This window comes from Denticeps clupeoides, chromosome 18 (assembly GCF_900700375.1).
Source record: "Denticeps clupeoides chromosome 18, fDenClu1.1, whole genome shotgun sequence".
NCBI classification, from domain to species: Eukaryota; Metazoa; Chordata; class Actinopteri; order Clupeiformes; family Denticipitidae; genus Denticeps; species Denticeps clupeoides.
Genome location: NC_041724.1, coordinates 9,797,397 through 9,817,585, shown reverse-complemented (window position 1 = coordinate 9,817,585; position 20,189 = coordinate 9,797,397). Strand labels below are relative to the sequence as shown.

Sequence of the window (20,189 nt, the reverse complement as noted above, 5' to 3'; positions counted from 1 at the left end):
AAGGCACCCGACCTGAGGGTGGCTTTTTGGGGTCAAACTCGCCCAAACACAAGTGACTAAATTCCCTGAGGACTTTCGCAGGGTTATAAAACATGAGGGTCACCCAGAACGGCGAAGTGCATTAGATCAGCCAATCCCTGGCTGGACCCACCTCTTCCTCATTTCCTCCCTCCAGCGGCAGAGGAGCAAGGCCTTAAAGGTGACCCGGAAGTGCTTGTTGCAGAGCGCGTAACACACCGGGTTGATGGTGCTGTTGACGTAACAGAGCCAGTATCCCACCTGCCACAGCGTGTCCGGCACGCAGCCGTCGCAGAAGGTGGACACCAGGACCATGATGTTGTAAGGCGTCCATGTGGCGATGAACGCCAACAGGATGGCGCTCAGGGTCCGCGCGGCCTTCTTCTCGCGGATCAGCGAGGTGAACCGGGGCTGGCGTGCCTGGGTGGCCGCGCCATTCAGGGGAAGCTGACCGGCTGTCGGCCCATTTGGAGTTTTCTCTGCGCCAGGGTCCGATCGGAATGATATCTGTGCCAGAGGAACGTGCACAGCCCTGCCGTAGTCCTCTTCAGCGTCAGAATCGATGCTGCTACTGCTTGAGCCTGCTGGGTCTCTTCGTTGAGACTGGGAGGCGGAGCCTGTGTCCCTGATCCTCTTCCACCTCCAACATAGTGTGAAATTGTGAGGTGTTCTGTTGCAGTGCCTCACCTGTGCCCCCAGTCCTTGGTCTGGGCTGTTTTGGACAGTCTGAGTTGAAGGTTGAGGGTCTCTGATGCTGCTGGTGTTGCTGCTGCTAGACTGCGACTGCTGCCGCCTGCTGGCCTTCAAAAGAAATACATTTACGCCATTTATCAGACACCCTTATCCAGAGCGACTTACAAGCAGTAGGATTAAGTGTCTTGCTTAAATAGGGATTGGACCTGTGAATTTGGGGTCTTCTGGTTGCGTTACCCACTACTACTACCACAACAAACATCTAGGCACCATATCTAGTAAAGTGAGGCTAAATTCAAGGGTGAAATCAAGGCTGACTTGGTTTTAGAATCTGAGATGAACGGTATTTAGATTAACAACTAATCTGTTACTCTCAGGTCTGGGCATCTCTCCGCCATGCCTGAAAGGGTACATGCCATGATAGGACGCTACCACAAGCTTGCGTAGTGGTTTGTCCCTCAAAGTCACTGTTAATAAGCAGATAATAAGAGGAACAGTGAACCTGATGTCGGAAGGTCCTTGGAAAACCCATCCTGGGCTCACACATCATTCACGTGAAGTGAAGTGATTGTCACATGTGATACACAGCAGCACACAGTGCACACAGTGAAAGTTGTCCTCTGCATTTAACCCTGAGTGAGAAGTGGGCAGCCATGACAGGCGCCCGGGGAGCAGTATGTGGGGACGGTGCTTTGCTCAGTGGCACCTTGGCGGATCGGGATTCGAACCGCCAACCTTCTGATTACGGGGCCGCTTCCTTAACCGCTAGTCCACCACTGCCCCACTCACTGCAGGTCACTCACACATATGGACAATTCACCTAGTGTGTACGCCTTTGGATCAGAAGCCAGAGGAAACCCACACCAGCATGGGGACCTTGGAGGCATGAGGCCGCGTCGCTAACATACTGGAAATCGTAATACTTGTGCGTAATAGTGCTGCAAAAGTAACCGACGTGATGTAGAACAGGAAATTCCAGCAAGTCACCTCCAGTGCCACCGTCCCGCTCTGTGTCCCGGTTAATCCGGCGAGCTGCCTGGACCTCTTCTCGGTCTCTCTGTAGACCCGCCAGTACAGTCCCACCATGATGCTGACGGGCAGATAAAACGCCGCCGCGGCGGTGCAGAACGTGATCACGGGCACGTACAGGAACTGCACCGAGCACTCGCCTTCCGGGACCTTCCTCTCGCCCACGATGTACTGCCAAAACAGGATGGGAGGGGCCCAGATCACCAGAGACACGCCCCAGGCCAGAGCAATCATGATGGCTGCCCGTTTCGGTGTCCGCTTCGCCCTGTACGTTAGCGGCCGCGTGACTGACAGGTAGCGGTCAAAGCTGATGGCCAGCAGGTTCATGACAGAGGCGTTGCTGGCCACGTAGTCAACAGCCAACCACACGTCGCAGGCAACGTTGCCTAGCGTCCACTGGCCTATCAGAATATAGGTGGTGTACAGGTTCATGGAAATGGCGCCCAGGATGAGGTCAGCAACAGCCAGGCTCAACAGGAAGTAGTTGCTGACCGTCCGCAGGTGGAAGTTGATCCGGAAGGAGATTATGACGAGGAGGTTGCCAACGATGGTGACTGCAGAGAGGGGACCCGTGATGAGGAGGATCAGAGCCATCTCCCAGGTGAAGGCGCCCGGAGGAGGTCCTCCCGTCCCATTGGCCGCACAGGACAGGTTTGTAGGTGCAGTGGAGACGTCCATGGCGCGGTGTGGCCAGATTAGATCAGCCCTTTACGCGACGTCGTCGCACCACAAGTCCTCGGGTTTCGGTCAGTCCCTTTCATCTCTGGCAGACTGAAAGGAAAAGTGACATCGTCTTTTATTACAACGGGGTTCAAACGTCTGGAGCTCCTGAAAAATTCTTTTCTCTGTTATCCAATTCCTATTTGTACTTTTTATTGTTAAGTCACTAGATTCCTTCAATTTTTACAAACACCTGAAACAAAAACTGAAATCTCTGGCGGCCCACTGCAAGCCCTTATCCACTCGATGTCCATTTACTTTACGATAAAAGAAACCCCTTTGTGGCGTGCGGCTGTGACGCACCGCACTCGTGAGAGGTGACTTCGGATTGTGCCGCAACTCCTGTGTCCAGCTCGGTGTTGATCTAAGAGACCAACACGGCCTGCTCCGTAAAACAAACCCGCGATCTGGAAATGACCCGCCAAATCCACGGGCGCACACAGAGCCAAGGAGTGTACGACATGACGGACTGCGAGGGACGATGGAGGCCCTGTGTATACTGCGACGTTTGCACTGCGAAGGAGCCGTAAAACCAAAGTCAACACGCTGATCTGCGCGTCGTCCCCGCGTGCAGCGCTGTTTTTCTGTGCTGTAGCAACGGGCTGCGAACTCTGACCCTGCTTTTCACGTAACCTTGAATGCGCGGTCCGATGCAACCAGTGCAAGCATTGTTCACCGATAAGGAAAGCACATGCAGCGGCCAAGTATTTCCCCCCACCGGCGGCGGGCCGGCTGAATCCCGCTTTATTTTGAACCTTTTATTGAACCCGGCGAAGCAGGTTCGAGGTGCCAGCATGGGCGCCGGTTAAACATTATCTTGATGTGAGGAGGTGGACAGCGTACATCAGATCCCAGTTTCTGAAAGCCGTAATCTTTCTCAAACAGTTGCGGCACACAGGCCCACGGATGTAGATCCTTCTCGCATGTGCGGTGACTAAGCCGAGCAGACAGCAGCGCGTCACGCAGAGTCCCAGCGAAAACACCCCCCCCACCCGCCCCGCCTCAGAGGTCAAGTTCAGCGGCCAGTTAACCTGCGGCTGACCTCGCGTCACTCAGCCAGTGGCTTCAGCACCTCGGTGGGTTCTAATGGCTTCCACGGTTGCTATTCATGCATTTGCCACAACATACCGACCATTTTGCATATTAGTTAGTATAGTATAGTGTGTATAGTTTAGTGTGTATATACATATATATTGGTCTTTGTTTTATGATTGCACTAGGCGTGAAACACTACTTCAATACACGGTACACTGTGTATACTGCTGTACTGACAATAAACCAATCTAGAATCTTGAATTACATCATTAAGCGCGTGCCAATAACCGGATCTAGAGGCAGGTAAACGCAGCAGCGAGGTTTTGTGGAACACTTGTGGAAATGTCGCTCAGTGCTGGTGTGTGTGGGCCCATGTGCCAATCACAGTTCTGTCCGTATTAAAAACCAACTGGCAAATCAAAAATGTCCCTTGCATCGACTGTGATCGAAAATCCCCCTTTTAAAACCCATGACCACCATTTTCATAGCTTCTATCGGGCTAAATGAACATCATAAAACGTCGATACGGCTGAATAAAAAGTATTTGAATTAAAATAAATAATAAACACACACTGTATTTTAATTAGGAAAAGATCTCTGAACTACCTCGAGCTAACTCCCCTTACAATTTACAATTTAGATCAACTTTTGAGTGAAATTTGATGAGATGTGAGACCGACCTGATGCGTCCGGGAGCGCGCCTCCAGCCGTTATAACCACGTGCGGTGCGGCGCGGTGCGCGTGCTCGTGTGCACCGGCGGGCGCGCGCGCGCGCGACCTACTAGGCGCGCCGACCTGGGAACGCGCCGCTTCCGCTGCTTCGTAACATACCGACGCGTCGTTAAATATGTGTCGTGGTCGTGGTCTTGATTTAACACATGAACACGAGCGCACACAATAAGGTAAACGGGGCGACCTCAAACCCGGAGCATCCAAGAAAGTCAGGTTTATAACACTAGCAACATGAGGATCTCTCTCTCATATACATATATACACAGAAAATAGTCCTTCTCACAGTTCAAGTTTTATGGTCTCCAAACAAAAACCACAAGTGGACACACCAGTTCACTGTTTGAAACAGTGGCGTGTCACACGCCTGCTAATCCCACAGCCTTATATCATTATTACTGAGAGGATTCCCAACATTCTCCAGCTCAGCCATCTCTCTTCTCAGCCCATCTATCGGTCGAAAGTTTACCTTCAGTGATGCCTCTTCCTGCCAAAACAATCACAGCCATTAAAAAATGTCCACAAAACTGACAAAACCAACCAGAAAAGCATCGATCAAAATGGTCAACACAATAAACATCAACATGATATTTGGGAATATGAGAATTTGAATACTATTACAAATCTTACATGCATTGTTGAACAAATTATAAATGTACAGAACTGTGCAAAAATTGTCCCAATGTAAAGATTGGACTGAAGAACTGGGTGTCTAATGAATGATCTCCTCCAAGCACAGGTCTACAGAGGGAGAACAATATTGTATTGCAGCTCAGATAACAATAGGATAACAGAGACTCTTACTCTACACACCTCATGTCACTCTCTCATGGGAAAAAGGAACTTCTGCAACAAATGGTTTAGGTAAATAAATATTTGATACATGTTTGACAGTTTTGTTTCAGTAAAAAATAACAGAGAAAAACGGTGGATAACTGACCTCAAATCACTAATAACTATTAACTAACACAACTACAGTTTATGTACAAAACAGACCCCAGACATTCATCCAAAAGTACTGCCCAGAGCGACTTGGAAAGCTCTGCCCACAAACCCCTAAAGAGGCTACAATATATAAAGCTGGGGGAAAAAAAGTGTGCATACACCTATACACAGACTATATAGCAACTGTTGAATTTTTGGATATATAGGACCAAAAAAACTACCTTGGTGGACATTTGATAGCCACAGAAAGACATGCACGTACGCTAATTAAATAGGTTTAATATATACAAAAAAACAGAGCTGCATTTCAAATATTGCACCATGCATTTTAGGGAATTTTTGAAGTAAACAGAAATGCCACAGTCAGAATGAACAGAGCAAACAGTGGTGGCCTAGCAGTTACGGAAGCGGCCACGTAATCAGAAGGTTGCCGGTTCGAATCCCTAGAGGTGCCACCGAGCAAAGCACCGTCCCCACACACTGCTCCCCGGGCGCCTGTCATGGCTGCCCACTGCTCACTCAGGGTGATGGGTTAAATGCAGAGGACAAATTTCACTGTGTGCACCGTGTGCTGTGCTGCTGTGTATCACATGTTACAATCACTTCACTTTCACTTACTTTATAAACAAAGCCACCAACATACAGACTAATGCAGGTAATGCAGAAGAGATGAATGTTTCAAAACGTGCAATAGAAATTTGCAATATCCAAGGTATTGAATACAGACACATTAAGCACAGAAATCAGATCATGGGGACACTTGAACCGGACATCAGATGAACTTTGACCTCAAATCAAGTTCAAGTTGAGCTTTATGGTAATTTCAGCTAAATACATGTTAGACAGTACACAGTGAAATGGACCAACGCTTCTCCAGAAACTGGCGCTACATTTAAACAAAGTTTCATATAAAGCGCACGTGTGACAGACCAGCCGGCTTACATAATTTCTTAAATTTTTATTATATATTATTTTTTGTGTTATATTGGTATATACTGTAAGGATGACATCACGGGAGCATGCCTTTTGTGTTGCAAAACAGCTGTCTGCAGGGGGAGGTGTGTCATTCCTGTGTGGATGGTTGTGCGTGAAGATTCAGCACCTCTGTTTTACATGCCTTTTGTCTGACGGCAACGTGTGAAGTGTCGGCTGTCGGGACCGCCCACCCTCTTTGTCTTCCCCAAATGGGAGGCAACGGGGGCGTGACATCAGAAACAACGGGTTCTGATTGGTCAGTGACAACTTCCTGTAGGCCAGTGACAACTTCCTGTAGGCCAGGGGTATAAAAGTCTGCTCACATGTGGAAAAGGGACTCTGAGCTTTCTTGCTCAGGGGGTTTTCCATCGGAAGCCGGAAGGCTTCTGAGTCTTTCTCTCCCCCTCTTTTTCTCTTCTCCCTCTTTACTCTTTCTTCTCATTTTAATTTTTTCTCTATAACCTTGGTACCTTTTTACATTCAATGTTCACATGTAACTACAATAATTATTTACCGGTGCTAATGAATTAGAAACTGTTCATTTTTAACCTCTATTGTGCCATGCCTCTTTCTGCCAGGTAACATCAAATTGGAGTGGTTGAATACAGTGCTTTGTGTGGAGGGAGAAAGAGTTGTTCTACACACTCTGTTCTCTTCTCCCACACCACATGGTCTTTTTACAATACGTTAGCTTTTTACACTTCCCTTTATATGTTTATAGATATCTCTCCGGCTCAGGGACGGCACCTAATGCCATTGTACTTGTTACAATGGCAATAAAGGTAAGAAGGTATTCTGATTCTGATTAAAGTGCAGTGCAAGAGTAATGTTTAAGACAGACAGCACTTAAAATCTGTGAAATAGTGAACAAACATGAAATATGATAAATATCATAACCCCTTAAAAGAACCGTTTCTGCCTTAAAACCCTGTGTTCATTTAATCTTCCCTCAGCAATTACTGGCATCCTCTCTATTAAGGTTAGATAAAGGGTTACAAGGTCAGATTTTACAATTATAATTACCTCCCACTTGCCTCTAGGTGAATTTCTGTATTGCCTTGAAAAAGACCTCCTGCTAACAAGTTTCTCCTTCTCATTCAATATGTTTTCTTTATTTTTATGAACATTTACTTTGGTAGATTCTCACTAAAGGAATCAAAAGTATGAATACACACATGTGGAGTTATGTGCTTACCAAAAAAGGTGAAATAACTGAAAACATGTTTTATATTCTAGTTTCTTTGCTCTGATTACTGCTTTGAACACTCTTGGCATTCTCTCAATGAGCTTCAAGAGGTCGTCACCTGAAATGCTTTTCCAACAGTCTTGAAGGAGTTCCCAGAGGTGTTTAGCACTTGTTGGCCCCTTTGCCTTCACTCTGTGGTCCAGCTCACCCCAAACCATCTGGATTGGGTTCAGGTCCGGTGACTGTGGAGGTCAGGTCTCCACTTTTTGTTAAGTACATAACTCCACATGTGTTCATTCATAGTTTTGATGCCTTCAGTGAGAATCTACCAACGTAAATGGTCATGAAAATTGAATGAGCAGGTGCGTCCAAACGTTTGACCTGTACTGTACATCTTTTTTATATTTTAATTAAAAACACAAATCCTTTCCGGGGGTGCGCGTCATTCTGGGCAGCACGGTGGCCGCTCGCGCATGCGCCCTAGCCCACATCCGGAAACGAGGCTCCCGACGGGAAGCGCGAAGCGGCCGAGCGGGCGAAGTAGTGACGCGCCGCTGTTATTATCCGCTCCGCATGGCGCGTAGTCGCTGACGCGACCCCCGCTCCGTGGCCCCAGAACAGCGTTGTTTGCCTCCTGGCCGCCAAGGGATAAGCGGGAGCGCGAGCGAGGGCGTGGGATCCCGCGGGCGGAGAAGAGCGTTTTGCGATGGTGCCGCCGCGTAGCTCCTGATGCACGGCGCGCGTTGTACGGACGTGCACATGCCAGTGACGATGGGAGGGCGGGCGCGCTCCTGGTAGGCTTCTTGCGTCGCAGCGCCCCCCGATCTGGCTTCGTCGTGTGTATGTGGGTGTGCGCGCACCGAACGTAGGACTCGTTTCCGGCGGATCCCGTGCGCGGGGAGCATGGCGGACACCCTGAAGACCTTCCAGGTGCACCTCGCCGCCGTCATGGACAGCCTGGTGCGCGCGTCCGTGTGCGAGATCTCCAAGCTGTTCCAGGACACGGTGAACGAGTACCTGGTGGAGATCTCGCTCAACCGCAAGGAGAACGAAGCCCTGAAGCTGCGCCTGCGGCTCACCGAGAACAAGCTGCGGAACGAGCGCAAGTACGGCCTGAGCTGGGCGGGTCGGCGGGCCGGCCTGCTGGCCCCCAGCGCCGGCGGGCCGGAGAAGCGCAAAGTGGAGGTAGCCAGTAAGCAGGCGTTCGATTCCTCGCGTGGCTGTGTGTTCGATTCCTCGCGTGGCTGTGTGTTCGATTCCTCGCGTGGCTGTGTGTTCGATTCCTCGCGTGGCTGTGGATGGGTGTGAATTGTTAATATTCTCTCACCCCGTCCTCCAGGAAGGAACGCCACGAAGGAGTGGAGCAACAGGACGTGGGAGGTGGAGGCTGAGGAAGAGGAGGCGGGAGGAGGAAAAGTGAGGGAGGAGGATGCTGACATTTACTTGGTTCATCTGCCAAGAGGAGAAAAGGAAGAAGAGGCGAGGAAGAAGAGACGCTCCTCTGCAGAGGGACGGGAGCCGGCCAGCATCAAAGAGGAGGTGAGGATTCAGTCGGGAGGCCGCTGCGGGGAAGCGGAGGAGAAGAGCGTAACGCAAACATCCCTTTCTCTCTCTCTCTCTCTGTCTGCAGTGCTCAGAGCAGGAGGCTGGGTACAAGCCCGGCTCGCTTCACGTGATCAAGGAGGCCTTGCAGATGGAGCCCAGCGAACCCAGCGTCCCTTGCCACCAGCCGGATGGTAAGACGTGTTTTACGCCAGAACTGCAGGTTGATGTGCATCATCGTTGACATCCTGTCCTCTCCAGTCCGTGGTTACCCCCCTTTCAACAGCATCAGTGCTGGAGTAGCTTTGGTTTCCAAAATTTATTCATGCAAAGTTGTCTCTCAGCCCGGGGCAGTGGTGGCCTAGCGGTTATGGAAGCGGCCCCGTAATCAGAAGGTTGCCAGTTCGAATCCCGATCCGCCAAGGTACCACTGAGGTGCCACTGAGCAAAGCACCGTCCCCACACACTGCTCCCCGGGCGCCTGTCATGGTGCCCACTGCTCACTCAGGGTGATGGGTTAAATGCAGAGGACAAAGTTAACTGTGTGCAACGTGTGCTGTGCTGCTGTGTATCACATGTGACAATCACTTCACTTCACGCATAATTGGCACTGATGTTGGAACCAGTGCAGAACCAGGCACAGTGCAGTGGAAAGGGGGCAAATCTTTATGCTAAATATAAGTATGTTACTGCTTTTTAATTTACTAAAATACTAAAACAAAATACAAACCAATATGTACTTGCTTTCATTAAGTTCATTTTTCATTACTTGAATCCTAGAATCCACGTTTTTTTTTTTTTTTGTCCCTCCCTGTAGGTGAGCAGGATCCAGTGGCTCAGTTGGACGATCAGAGTACGTCTTGCATGTCCGGTACTCAGGATGACTGGGAGGCGGGGCCCGGGTGTGGCCCAGGGATGGATGAGAACGGGGCGTGCGTAGAAGAGCTCAGTGGATTGGAGAAGGCCCTTAAGGCAGAACGTGAGAAAGAGGAGACGTGGTCCAGACTCGGCAGCCCCGCCACCCTCACGGCCACCGCCGACCGCGAGGACGTGGACTACGTCACCAGCCCCAAATACATTGGCCTGGATGGACTGTGCAGTTCGCAGCAGCAGTCACCGCCCCCTCAGAGGGCGGGGGCCGCAGTAATGGGCTGGCCGAAGAGGCCGAAAGAGCAGGCCGCAGACTCGCCACCTCCGTTGGAGGAAGCAGGAAGACAACAAATCCCATCAGCCAATGAGAGCCTGGAGGAGGAGTCTGGAGCTGAGGGCGGGGAATTTTTACACTACTGTCCCCAGTGTGGCGGCGGCTTCAAATGCACAGCAGACTTGGAGGAGCACCCGTGTCCAGCGGCAGGCGGCGAGGGGCAGCCGCTCCCCTGCGCCGCCTGCGACCACTCCTTCAGCCACGCCTGGAGCCCGAAGAGCCACGAGTGCGTCCCAAACGGCGAGCGGCCGCACCGCTGCGAACTCTGCGGCAAGCACTTCACGCACTCGCGCTCGCTCGAGCGGCACCAGCTCGTGCACACGGGCGAGAGGCCGCACCAGTGCCCGCAGTGCGGCCGCAGCTTCAGCCGCCTGGGCAACCTGGAGCGGCACCAGCGCATCCACACGGGGGAGCGGCCGTACCAGTGCGGCGCCTGCGGCAAGCGCTTCAGCCGGGTGGAGTACCTGAAGAGGCACCAACACATCCACAGCGGGGACCGAGCCGGGGGCCACGCGGCGCAGTGCCCGCACTGCGGCAAGACCTGCGGCGACGCAGAGCAGCTGAAAAAGCACCAGTGCGTTCACGGCATGTGACCTCGAGCGTCATAAATGTACCTCCAGCGGACCCGAGCCAAGCTGCGCTTTCATCTACACTAGAGGGGCAGTGGGTGGTTGCCGGTTCGAAAGCCGAACCGCCATGGTGCCGCTGAGCAAAGCACCGTCCCCACACGCTGCTCCCCGGGCATCACCAAGGGTGATGGTTAAAAGCAGAGGACACGTTTCACCGTGTGCCGTGCTGCGCCGCAGTGTTTCACAATGACAACCACTCCACTTTCAGACGCTAATAAAACTAAAACGCACACACACATTATGCCTCATGTTTGACAGATTTCAGCAAACACTCATAAACAGTCATAAATGTACAAACTATTTTCCGTAGGAGTTGACATTAAATCTTTTACGGGACTTTTACAGCCGCTGGGCTTCAGTGCGCATTGGTCTTACCTGTTAAGCTAAAACTACTTCTTTGTTTAAGAAGTAAATTCAGTTTTTCTTGTTGTAATTAAAACCACACCCACCATGAACTCATTCCATAAAGGTGGGGTTCCTGTTTTTTTTTTTTTTTGGTTAATGGCCATCTAGGATATCCAATGTTTTATACGTCATCGTTCACATACAGGAATAAGTTAATAAAAATGTTTACTATTATGTGTAGTTTAAAATTAGAATTTGTATGTAAAAATTATTTACTTACTATTTAATGAATAACTTTTATATAACTGTGTGCTGAGATGCTGCATTGTCTCTATTTCCTGGACCCAGTTTAACACAAAAACCAACCATTTGTTGAATTCAGTGATCTGAAATTAAACAAGATTTTTCAGACCAGGTCACCTTCCTTTTCTTCATGGTTCAATTCCGATGCTCACATGACGGTTGCTGTTGCTTCCCGCAAAGTCACACAGCTCTTAACCCTGTGCATTTGTCCCGCTACCTACCAATTAAAAAACTTGCTGTATATAATGCAGTTTTAATGTCGGTAGTTTTAATGTTGTGGCTGATTGTTGTAAATTTTAGCCGATCCACGAACCTGTCAAACGTCCTGTTAGTCTGTTGCATCAGTATAACCTGTAATTATAAAACACAAGCACTAAGTCAATTGTATTTACAGTATTATCACTGTTCTGTAATAACTATAACCACTTATGTCAGCCTTTGTTAACTGATTTTCTTTACACCTCTATGTACAGTACAGGCCAAACGTTTGGACACACCTCATTCAATGTGTTTTCTTTATTTTCATCACCATTTACGTTGGTAGATTCTCACTGAAGGCATCAAAACTATGAATGAACACATGTGGAGTTATGTACTTAACAAAAAGTGGAGACCTGGCCTCCACAGTCACCGGACCTGAACCCAATCGAGATGGTTTGGGGTGAGCTGAACCGCAGAGTGAAGGCAAAGGGGCCAACAAGTGCTAAACACCTCTGGGAACTCCTTCAAGACTGTTGGAAAAGCATTTCAGGTGACGACCTCTTGAAGCTCATCGAGAGAATGCCAAGAGTGTACAAAGCAGTAATCAGAGCAAAGAAACTAGAATATAAAACATGTTTTCAGTTATTTCACCTTTTTTTGTTAAGTACATAACTCCACATGTGTTCATTCATAGTTTTGATGCCTTCAGTGAGAACCTACCAACGTAAATGGTCATGAAAATAAAGAAAACACTTTGAATGGGAAGGTGTGTCCACACTGTTGGCCTGTACTGTACAATCTTTAAATCTCTGGCCGTGTTTCTGTGAGCCAGACAGATTCGCGTTTACTAAACTGACCGTATCCGATAATAACAGAGCTGGAGCTCCAGACTGGACGGGAAACCCCGCCCCCCGGGGAAAGGCGGACTTTTTCTCTTCTCTTCTCTCAGTTTTTTTTTTTTTTTTTTATAAAGTTTTTTCCCCCGAACATGGCGGCGGAGTCCACGGCGCTGCAGGAGCTCCGCGCGGACCTCACGTGCCCCGTGTGCCTCGACCTGTTCCGCGACCCGGTCCTCCTCGACTGCGGCCACCACTTCTGCCGCCGCTGCGTCCGCCGCTGCTGGGACGCGACGCCCGGGGACGAGCGCGCCGCGTGCCCGCGGTGCCGCGCGCCGTGCCGCGCGCGCGAGCCGCGGCCCGACTCGTTGCTCGGCGACGTCGCGGAGACCGTGCGGCGCGCCACCGCGGGGCCGCGCGACCCCGCCGGCCTCTGCGCGGAGCACCGGGAGGAGCTGAAGCTGTTCTGCGAGGACGACCAGGCGGCGGTCTGCCTCGTGTGCGGACTGTCGCGGCAGCACAAGGCGCACGACGTCGTCCCCGTTAACGAGGCGCACGAAAAGTACAAGGTGCCCCGCGTCCGGTCACGTCGTCGCAGTCAAGCACAATACGACAATACCGAGCCTGCCGGTTCTTCGTGTCTTCAGCCGAGACCTAGTTAGTGGCGTTTACTAACTGAACTAGTCCAATCAGGGAGAACATGAAGATGTTGTCAAGACAAACACCAGCTATATTCCAGGTGTTTCTGGCTGGGTGTGGCGCCTAGCGCCTCGGGAGAAGGGGCCGCCGGCTTCCTTCTAACTTCATTATTTGGTTTAACAGGACTTGGTGCAGAGTTCGAGTTTTTCTCTCGGCGTTACGAGACGACCGGCCACCGAGGCCTCAGCCAAAAGTAAAGCTGAGTAGAGCTCTCTGGAATTTAGCGTGCAAGTGGCACCTTTTCAGGTTTTATGTCGTGTAAACGGTCTTCTCCATATCGGTATTTCTGATCTTCTGTGCGCCTTGCTTTGGTTTGTCATCTGAATGTAGGGTTTAGCTGGGCTAAAGGCATCAAAACTATGAATGAACACGTGTGGAGTTATGTACTTAGCCAAAAAAAGCTAAATAAGTGAAAACATGTTTTATATTCTAGTTTCTTTGCTCTGATTACTGCTTTGCACACTCTTGGCATTCTCTCGATGAGCTTCAAGAGGTCGTCACCTGAAATGGTTCTACAACAGTCTTGAAGGAGTTCCCAGAGGTGTTTAGCACTTGTTGGCCCCTTTACCTTCACTCTGCGCTCCAGCTCACCCCAAACCATCTGGACTGGGTTCAGGTCCGGTGATAGTTTTTATTAAGTACATAACTCCACATGTGTTCATTCATAGTTTTGATGCCTTCAGTGAGAATCTACTAAAGTAAATGGTCATGACAATGAAGAAAACACATTGAATGAGAAGGTGTGTCCAAACTTTTGGCCTGTACTGTGTGTGTGTGTGTATATATATCGACTTTTATTAAGTTAGTGTAATTGAGTTTGGGTGATTGTGTGCATTTGTCTCTGCTTGCAGGAGAAACTGTGCCTCGCCCTCCAGAGTGTTGAGGACCAACGAAAACACGCCTCAGTCTGTCAATTACAAAACAACGATGCAATACTCTTCATTAAGGTAAGGCTGCTGCCCGTCCGCACCATAGTTTTGTTTCAGAGTCTCGTCATCTTGTTGTGTGGGACGGCCGGCCACCCTCCAAGATGTGCTAAAGTCCCGTGGCACATTGGTGATGTTGACAAAGGTCACCGAGTCTCGAGAGCAGTGTGCGTTGGAGGTTCGAGATGGTCAGCACTAAACGGTTCCTGTGTTGAACAGCAGACCTCCAGACTACACTTGTACACGTGACAAGAAGGGTTTTAAATGGTGAAGAATGAGGAAGCAGGGAGCCTGAGCCTGAACATGGTCTCCGCCCTTTTTAGTGCACGCAAATTAAATTCACCATATCTGCAACATGCAAACAAAATAGGCCGGGCTGGGTAGTTAGTCCCTCCTCTCCAAAACACAGATCACCCTCGAGCAGTCTGGCTTTCTGTTTTTTCCTTCATTTCATTCAGGAGCGGGCAGATGTGCTGGAACGACAGGTCAGCACTGATTTCCAGCGGCTGCACGACTTCCTGTCGGCGGAGGAGAAGGAAGTGAAAGAGCACTTGCGGCGAGTCAAAGAGGAGAAACTTGAGCAGCTGAACGGCTCCCTCACACACATCACACAGCAGATGAGCCGACTGGAGTCCAGCGCGCAGGACATACACGCCAAACTGGACCAGGAGGAGAGGCCAGAATTACTCACTGTGAGACAAGCCGAGTAACCAAAGCCTGAAATTCTGAAAGAATTGTACTATTGCGAAATGTATTTATTTTTTACATGTCTTTTTAGGGAATAAAAGACTTCATTGAGAGGTAGGTAGCTGTAAATAATTTTCAGAGACAAACATTTGCAATTATCAAAAATATATAATGTGCATATTAAAATATATATATAATATATAAAGTTATGTACAAGTACGATTTTGAAAATGTCTAATCTGATAATATGCTGCATAGGGCTTTGAGTTATGCCAGTATTTTCACCCCTGACCCCTGTGTAGCTGACTAAACAGGAGTCCCTGTGTGTTTCTCTGTGGTGAGGGTGGAGTGTGGGTTTGAGGAGGGTCAGCGGGTACGAGCTGAGCTGCAGGTTGGAGAGTTTGTCGGACCATTACAGTACCGGGTCTGGAGGAAGATGGTTTCAGTCTTAGACCCAGGTACCCCAGACAAAAGTTCACCTCTGCCACCGTGGCTCATGCACACCCTCTGTTACGTTTTCCTATTCTGCAAAAATCCCATGAACATGAATAAGCCTAGTCAGGCATGTTTCATATTAATTGATTGTACAGTTGTAATAATTATTGAGTTAGCCTGTAGATATCAGTTTGCTATTTAGCGAAATGGGAGCCCTATGGTGCAGCCCCATTATTCTTATGAAACTATACAATGATTTAAATAATAAGCACTAATAAATAAATGATAAACTAGTATAAAATCAGATTGTTACATCCATGAAGTCTTTGTATAAAAAGTAGAAAAAGAATGTCATTTGCTGTCCAGTTTTTCAAAACAAGGGCCTGTTTGCTTCTGTCTCTAAGCAACTCGTGCTGTTCCGGTGGTGAGGTTCGGTATCAAAGGGTAACAGTGTTACCTTGTTCAAGGGTCTGCTCATCTTGCACAACTCTGTCAGTTATCAGGAGTAAACGAGTAGCCACTGAGACCTCAAGGGCACAGGCGAGGAACTGAGAGGGGCTTGGGGTGGCGCATGCTTCACTGACATTGAGCTTTGGCCATTTTACCATTCAAAAGTGATGTTTACATTTACATTTACATTTACAGCATTTATCAGACGCCCTTATCCAGAGCGACTTACAATCAGTATTTACAGGGACAGTCCCCCCTGGAGCAACTTAAGGTTAAGTGTCTTGCTCAGGGACACAGTGGGATTTGAACCTGGGTCTTCTGGTTCATAGGCGAGTGTCTTACCCACTAGGCTACTACCACCTATGTTAGATACTATTCTGGACGTCCTAGTTTAATTGGATAATGCATTAATCACACTTGTAATTATTACAGGCCCACTAAAGATGAGTAATAATTGTTAAAGAACAAGAGGAGACATTCAGTTCTCTTTGACTCCTTTCTAGTGGTGGAGCCGGTGACTCTAGACCCCACAACTGCGTACCCCTGTCTACACGTCTCCCCCTGCGGCAGGAGCGTTAGGGTGGGCAGCATTCAGCCCTGCCTCCCTAACAACCCTGAGCGCTTCACCCTCTACAACATTGTCCTTGGCAGCCAGCCCTTCTCCCAGGGGAGACACTACTGGGAGGTGGAGGTGGCTGGGAAGACCGCCTGGGGTCTGGGGATAGCGGCCGCTTCAGTCAACCGCAAGGAGGAGATCAGCCTGTGCCCAGAAGACGGCTTCTGGACGATGGTGCTGCGCAACGGCAGCGAGTATGAGGCTTGCACCAGTGCAGAGGAGTGCCCTCTGACCCTGACCCGCCAACCTGGGCGGGTGGGTGTGTACCTGGACTACGACCGCGGTCAGGTGTCTTTCTACAACGCTGAGGATATGAGTCACATATTCAGCTTCAGCGATGCTTGCTTCGAAGGGCAAGTCTACCCGTACTTCAACCCGTGGCCAATCATCAATGGGCGCAACCGCGAGCCTCTTATCATACGCACTTTGCAGTTATAAGGACCCGTTGCTATGGAAACCAAGCTGCTGAGCCATGGAAACCATGAGTGTGCCTCACTATGCAGAGTTGTCTGGTACTTTTTTTTTTTTTACATCTATCATTAATCCTACAAATGTATTGAAATGTTATATTGAAAAATAATATTAATAATATATGACAGCGTAAACATGATTTAGATTATTACTCCAGTGCCATTACAGAGAAGTACATGTTATGAAAGGAGCGACACCTTGTGGTGAAGAGTAGTTATTACCTCTGCTTTATCTGACCCCAGCTGGACAACTTCACACTTGTGACCAGTTCAGCTGCATGGGTGCAGTGTGCAAAACCTGTGAGGCTCCTTCACCAGGGCTGACGGCTTCAATGGAATAACAAATGCTTACAAAATGTTCTAAATTCAGACTAAATCAGGGCTAATAGAAGTGAATAAGGTACACATTTAATACAGTTCAAAAAATACATTTACATTTACAACATTTATCAGATGCCCTTATCCAGAGCGACTTACAGTCAGTAGTTACAGGGACAGTCATCCTAGAGACACTCAGGGTTAAGTGTCTTGCTCAGGGACACAATGGTAGTAAGTGGTATTTGAACCTGTGGATTTGTAGTAGTCTGGTTCATATCTTACCCACTATATCTTACTACTACTACACCACATTATATTTATGTACAGTGATTATGAAATGTAACAAAAGAAAATGAAAGTCAAACATTTAGATATACCAAAAACAACAACATTTATTTCTTATAAAACCCAAAATCACATACAGTGTGTCACAATGGGCTTTGACACAGTTGACACCCACCACACTTGACCCTTCTGCACACAAAAAACCTCTAGGAGGGAGGAAAAAAGAAAGGCAGAAACCTTGGGAAGGAGTGATACAGAGAGCAATTGGTGTCAGTGAGAGGTTGGTGATGATCGGCCAACAAATATCTTCAGACAAAAATGTTTTCCTGAAACGCTGAAAGGAATTAACCTTAAATCCGTGGCCTGTGAACCTTGTTAAAATGTGCTTCACCTAGACAGTGCATGTCACAAAAACTTTCCAGACAGCACCAGCCTCTACAACAAAAAATGTGGCACTACAGTAGACGTTTTGTCTAAGTTCTGTGGAAATGCAAGTATAGGCATGTTATCATTTTAGATGATCCACTCATCTCAAATCATGCTGGTTCCCTCCTACTTCCCTCCTTCCATTTTCTTTGGTCTGTCTGTTACTTTAGGAGCTCTAACCACTGTTGTTTCTCCAGAATGATTAGTGAAATGCATGGTAAGGTATTTTTGACATTGCCATTGGTGCATGATCACCAAATGTTTTCTATATTTTTTGGGAAATTAATGAAAGTTAACATGAAATGGCTGCTTGCAAGTTTTTCTGTCGCTGGAATCCACCGAGCACCCAGCAGCATATTATTTTATTTCAGAAAATACAGAAGTCGTGTGTGTACTTGACGTGCTTTTGTTGAACATGCATGCAGCAGCACTGTTAAAATGCAACCGGATGCTGCGTCATATCTATATCACACACATTTTTGTAAAGACACACATGCCATTGCGCTCATTCGTAGACACATTCACACTGCAAGTGCGCAGACATATACGCTGACAGACCAGTAGGGACTGTCCACACACCCCGCTGATTCACAAACTCAAAGCAACATGCGCACACTTGCAGATTTACAAACACGCTTGTGCAAGCACATACACAGTCAATTAAAAATGCACGCCGACGGCTACTTTACACACTCCAGTTTCTGCCGAATAGCGTCAAAGCCTAATCTGGCCTCCCCGCCCGCCTTTCTTGGCCTTCCTCTCTCTTTCAGCGGGCAATTCGATATTTGCGCGAGTAACACGAGCCCTCAAATCTACATTACTGTTTTATCACCTGTCAACTACATGCCCCTTGGTTCCCACTCCGGGCACCAGAGTCAGTGTTTATATGCTTCGTGTTGCTCAGACCTTAACTGAGGTTCATTCACGGGGACCCGGGTGGAATTAACGCCAGATATCACTTTCACATATCGCTGCAGAAGCCAAGGGAGGAGAAGTCTTAACTTGAAGGAACCCCTAAGCTGATGTCAAGTAGATTTGATTGAGGGGTGGTTAACTTCAGTTACAGGGATGGTATACCATAACCTTCTCTAGTTTTCCTTATTCATTCTCCCCCAATGTATCCCTTTTTCTCCTTTAACCCCCGGGTCTCTCTGTCGTCTTTAAATACCTCCTGATCCTCCGATCTCCACCTCTCCTTTTCCAAAGTCAGATCTCTTTCTCCTTGTCTGCACTCTGCTCTCCACCTCATGCATTTTGGATAAGCAGGAAGATGTTTTAGTCATTTGGCTGACACTTATCCACAGCGAAGCACAATTTAACTACATGTAAACATTTCATTATGGCTCTCCGTGGTCTACAACAATGTTAACATTTCTACTTCCGTTCATTTCGAAAAATGCCACTTCCAGACTGTTTATTTCACAAACCACTAACTAAATGTGCAGGTACATTACAGGCCAAAACTTTGGCCAAATAAACAACATGCTGCTTTTATTACAAGAACACATTGGAACTTGTAACTGTACAACTGTAGAAAATGTAACTGACTGGCTTTCTTTATTTTATAGTCTGTAATAACATGTTATTTATCCAAAGAGACTGAAAATGTTGGTTGTTGAACATGACAGGTGTGCATTTAATACATCGACCTTCACTCTGCATGATTGAAAAGGTGCTGGGAGGGTCTGAATCTATACTATTATATCCTGGCAAATTCTATACTGGTCTGCATTTGTATCCTGTGCAATTCCTTTTAAAGGTGTTGATGCTGACTGCTGAGTAATTTGTTGATTATCTGTGAAAAGCAGTGTTGCTGACCTAATGCAATAAAGATTATGAATTATTTTTACCAACATGGTCTGCATCGGCTACTGGGGGGAACATTTTCTAGCGCATGATTGGAAATGGTGTAATGTTCAGATGAGGTTCAGGTAAAAGTTTCTCAAGAGAAAGTGAATGTAGGGATTTGTCATATGTGATAAGGAGCACTGGGGACTCTCCATATTCATTTCAGTTTAAAACAACTGCTGAATGATTCCCCAAAGTAACAGATGAACCAAGAGAGTTGGAAGTATAGTTGTTTTTGGCGGCCTGTTTTTATTTTAGTCTTGTGCTTGCGTCAAGCTCTCATTTCAGTTTTTATTAGTCTTAGTCACGTCCATATTCATTTTAATCTTATTTATTCAGAATTATCTATGACTGTTTTAGTATAGTTTTAGTCAAGAAAACTAATGACATTTTAGTCTAATTTTAGTAATTTTGTATTTTAGTCCTTTTTTTTATAAAGAATGTTTTGTACAGATCACCAGGTATTCATGATTATGGAATATAATTTCCCCAAAACGTCTAAAGCTACCAGGCTAACATCTATTGCTAATGTTAACATGTTAACCACAGCTGGCCTGAGCTTTGTAAAATAGAAAGTAACATTACATTCATGTCTTTACTTACCTCAGCGTTCTTGTGGAATGCCTTGAGATATCTTTT

The 20,189-nt window shown here is 47.8% G+C and overlaps 3 protein-coding genes across 3 annotated transcripts; 2 read left to right on the top strand and 1 right to left on the bottom strand.

Annotated features, from left to right (window-relative positions):
- Nucleotides 1-126: 126 nt before the first annotated feature.
- Nucleotides 127-4,215, bottom strand: chrm1a (cholinergic receptor, muscarinic 1a). Its single transcript, XM_028960910.1, has 3 exons — nucleotides 4,176-4,215; nucleotides 1,699-2,511; nucleotides 127-819 (listed from the first exon to the last, which is right to left on the bottom strand). The coding sequence occupies exons 2-3, from the start codon at nucleotides 2,416-2,418 to the stop codon at nucleotides 127-129; spliced, it is 1,413 nt and encodes a 470-aa protein (XP_028816743.1). The 5' UTR covers nucleotides 2,419-2,511; nucleotides 4,176-4,215.
- Nucleotides 4,216-7,833: 3,618 nt separating this feature from the next.
- Nucleotides 7,834-11,149, top strand: LOC114768322 (zinc finger protein 436). Its single transcript, XM_028960540.1, has 4 exons — nucleotides 7,834-8,522; nucleotides 8,670-8,869; nucleotides 8,961-9,066; nucleotides 9,690-11,149. Exons 1-4 carry the CDS (start codon nucleotides 8,234-8,236, stop codon nucleotides 10,667-10,669), a joined length of 1,575 nt encoding a protein of 524 aa, XP_028816373.1. The 5' UTR covers nucleotides 7,834-8,233; the 3' UTR covers nucleotides 10,670-11,149.
- A 1,393-nt stretch (nucleotides 11,150-12,542) lies between these two features.
- LOC114768628 (zinc-binding protein A33-like) lies at nucleotides 12,543-19,555 on the top strand. The gene is made up of 6 exons (XM_028961007.1): nucleotides 12,543-12,959; nucleotides 13,941-14,036; nucleotides 14,474-14,707; nucleotides 14,794-14,816; nucleotides 15,045-15,160; nucleotides 16,091-19,555. The coding sequence occupies exons 1-6, from the start codon at nucleotides 12,543-12,545 to the stop codon at nucleotides 16,639-16,641; spliced, it is 1,437 nt and encodes a 478-aa protein (XP_028816840.1). The 3' UTR covers nucleotides 16,642-19,555.
- The last annotated feature ends 634 nt before the right edge of the window (nucleotides 19,556-20,189 follow it).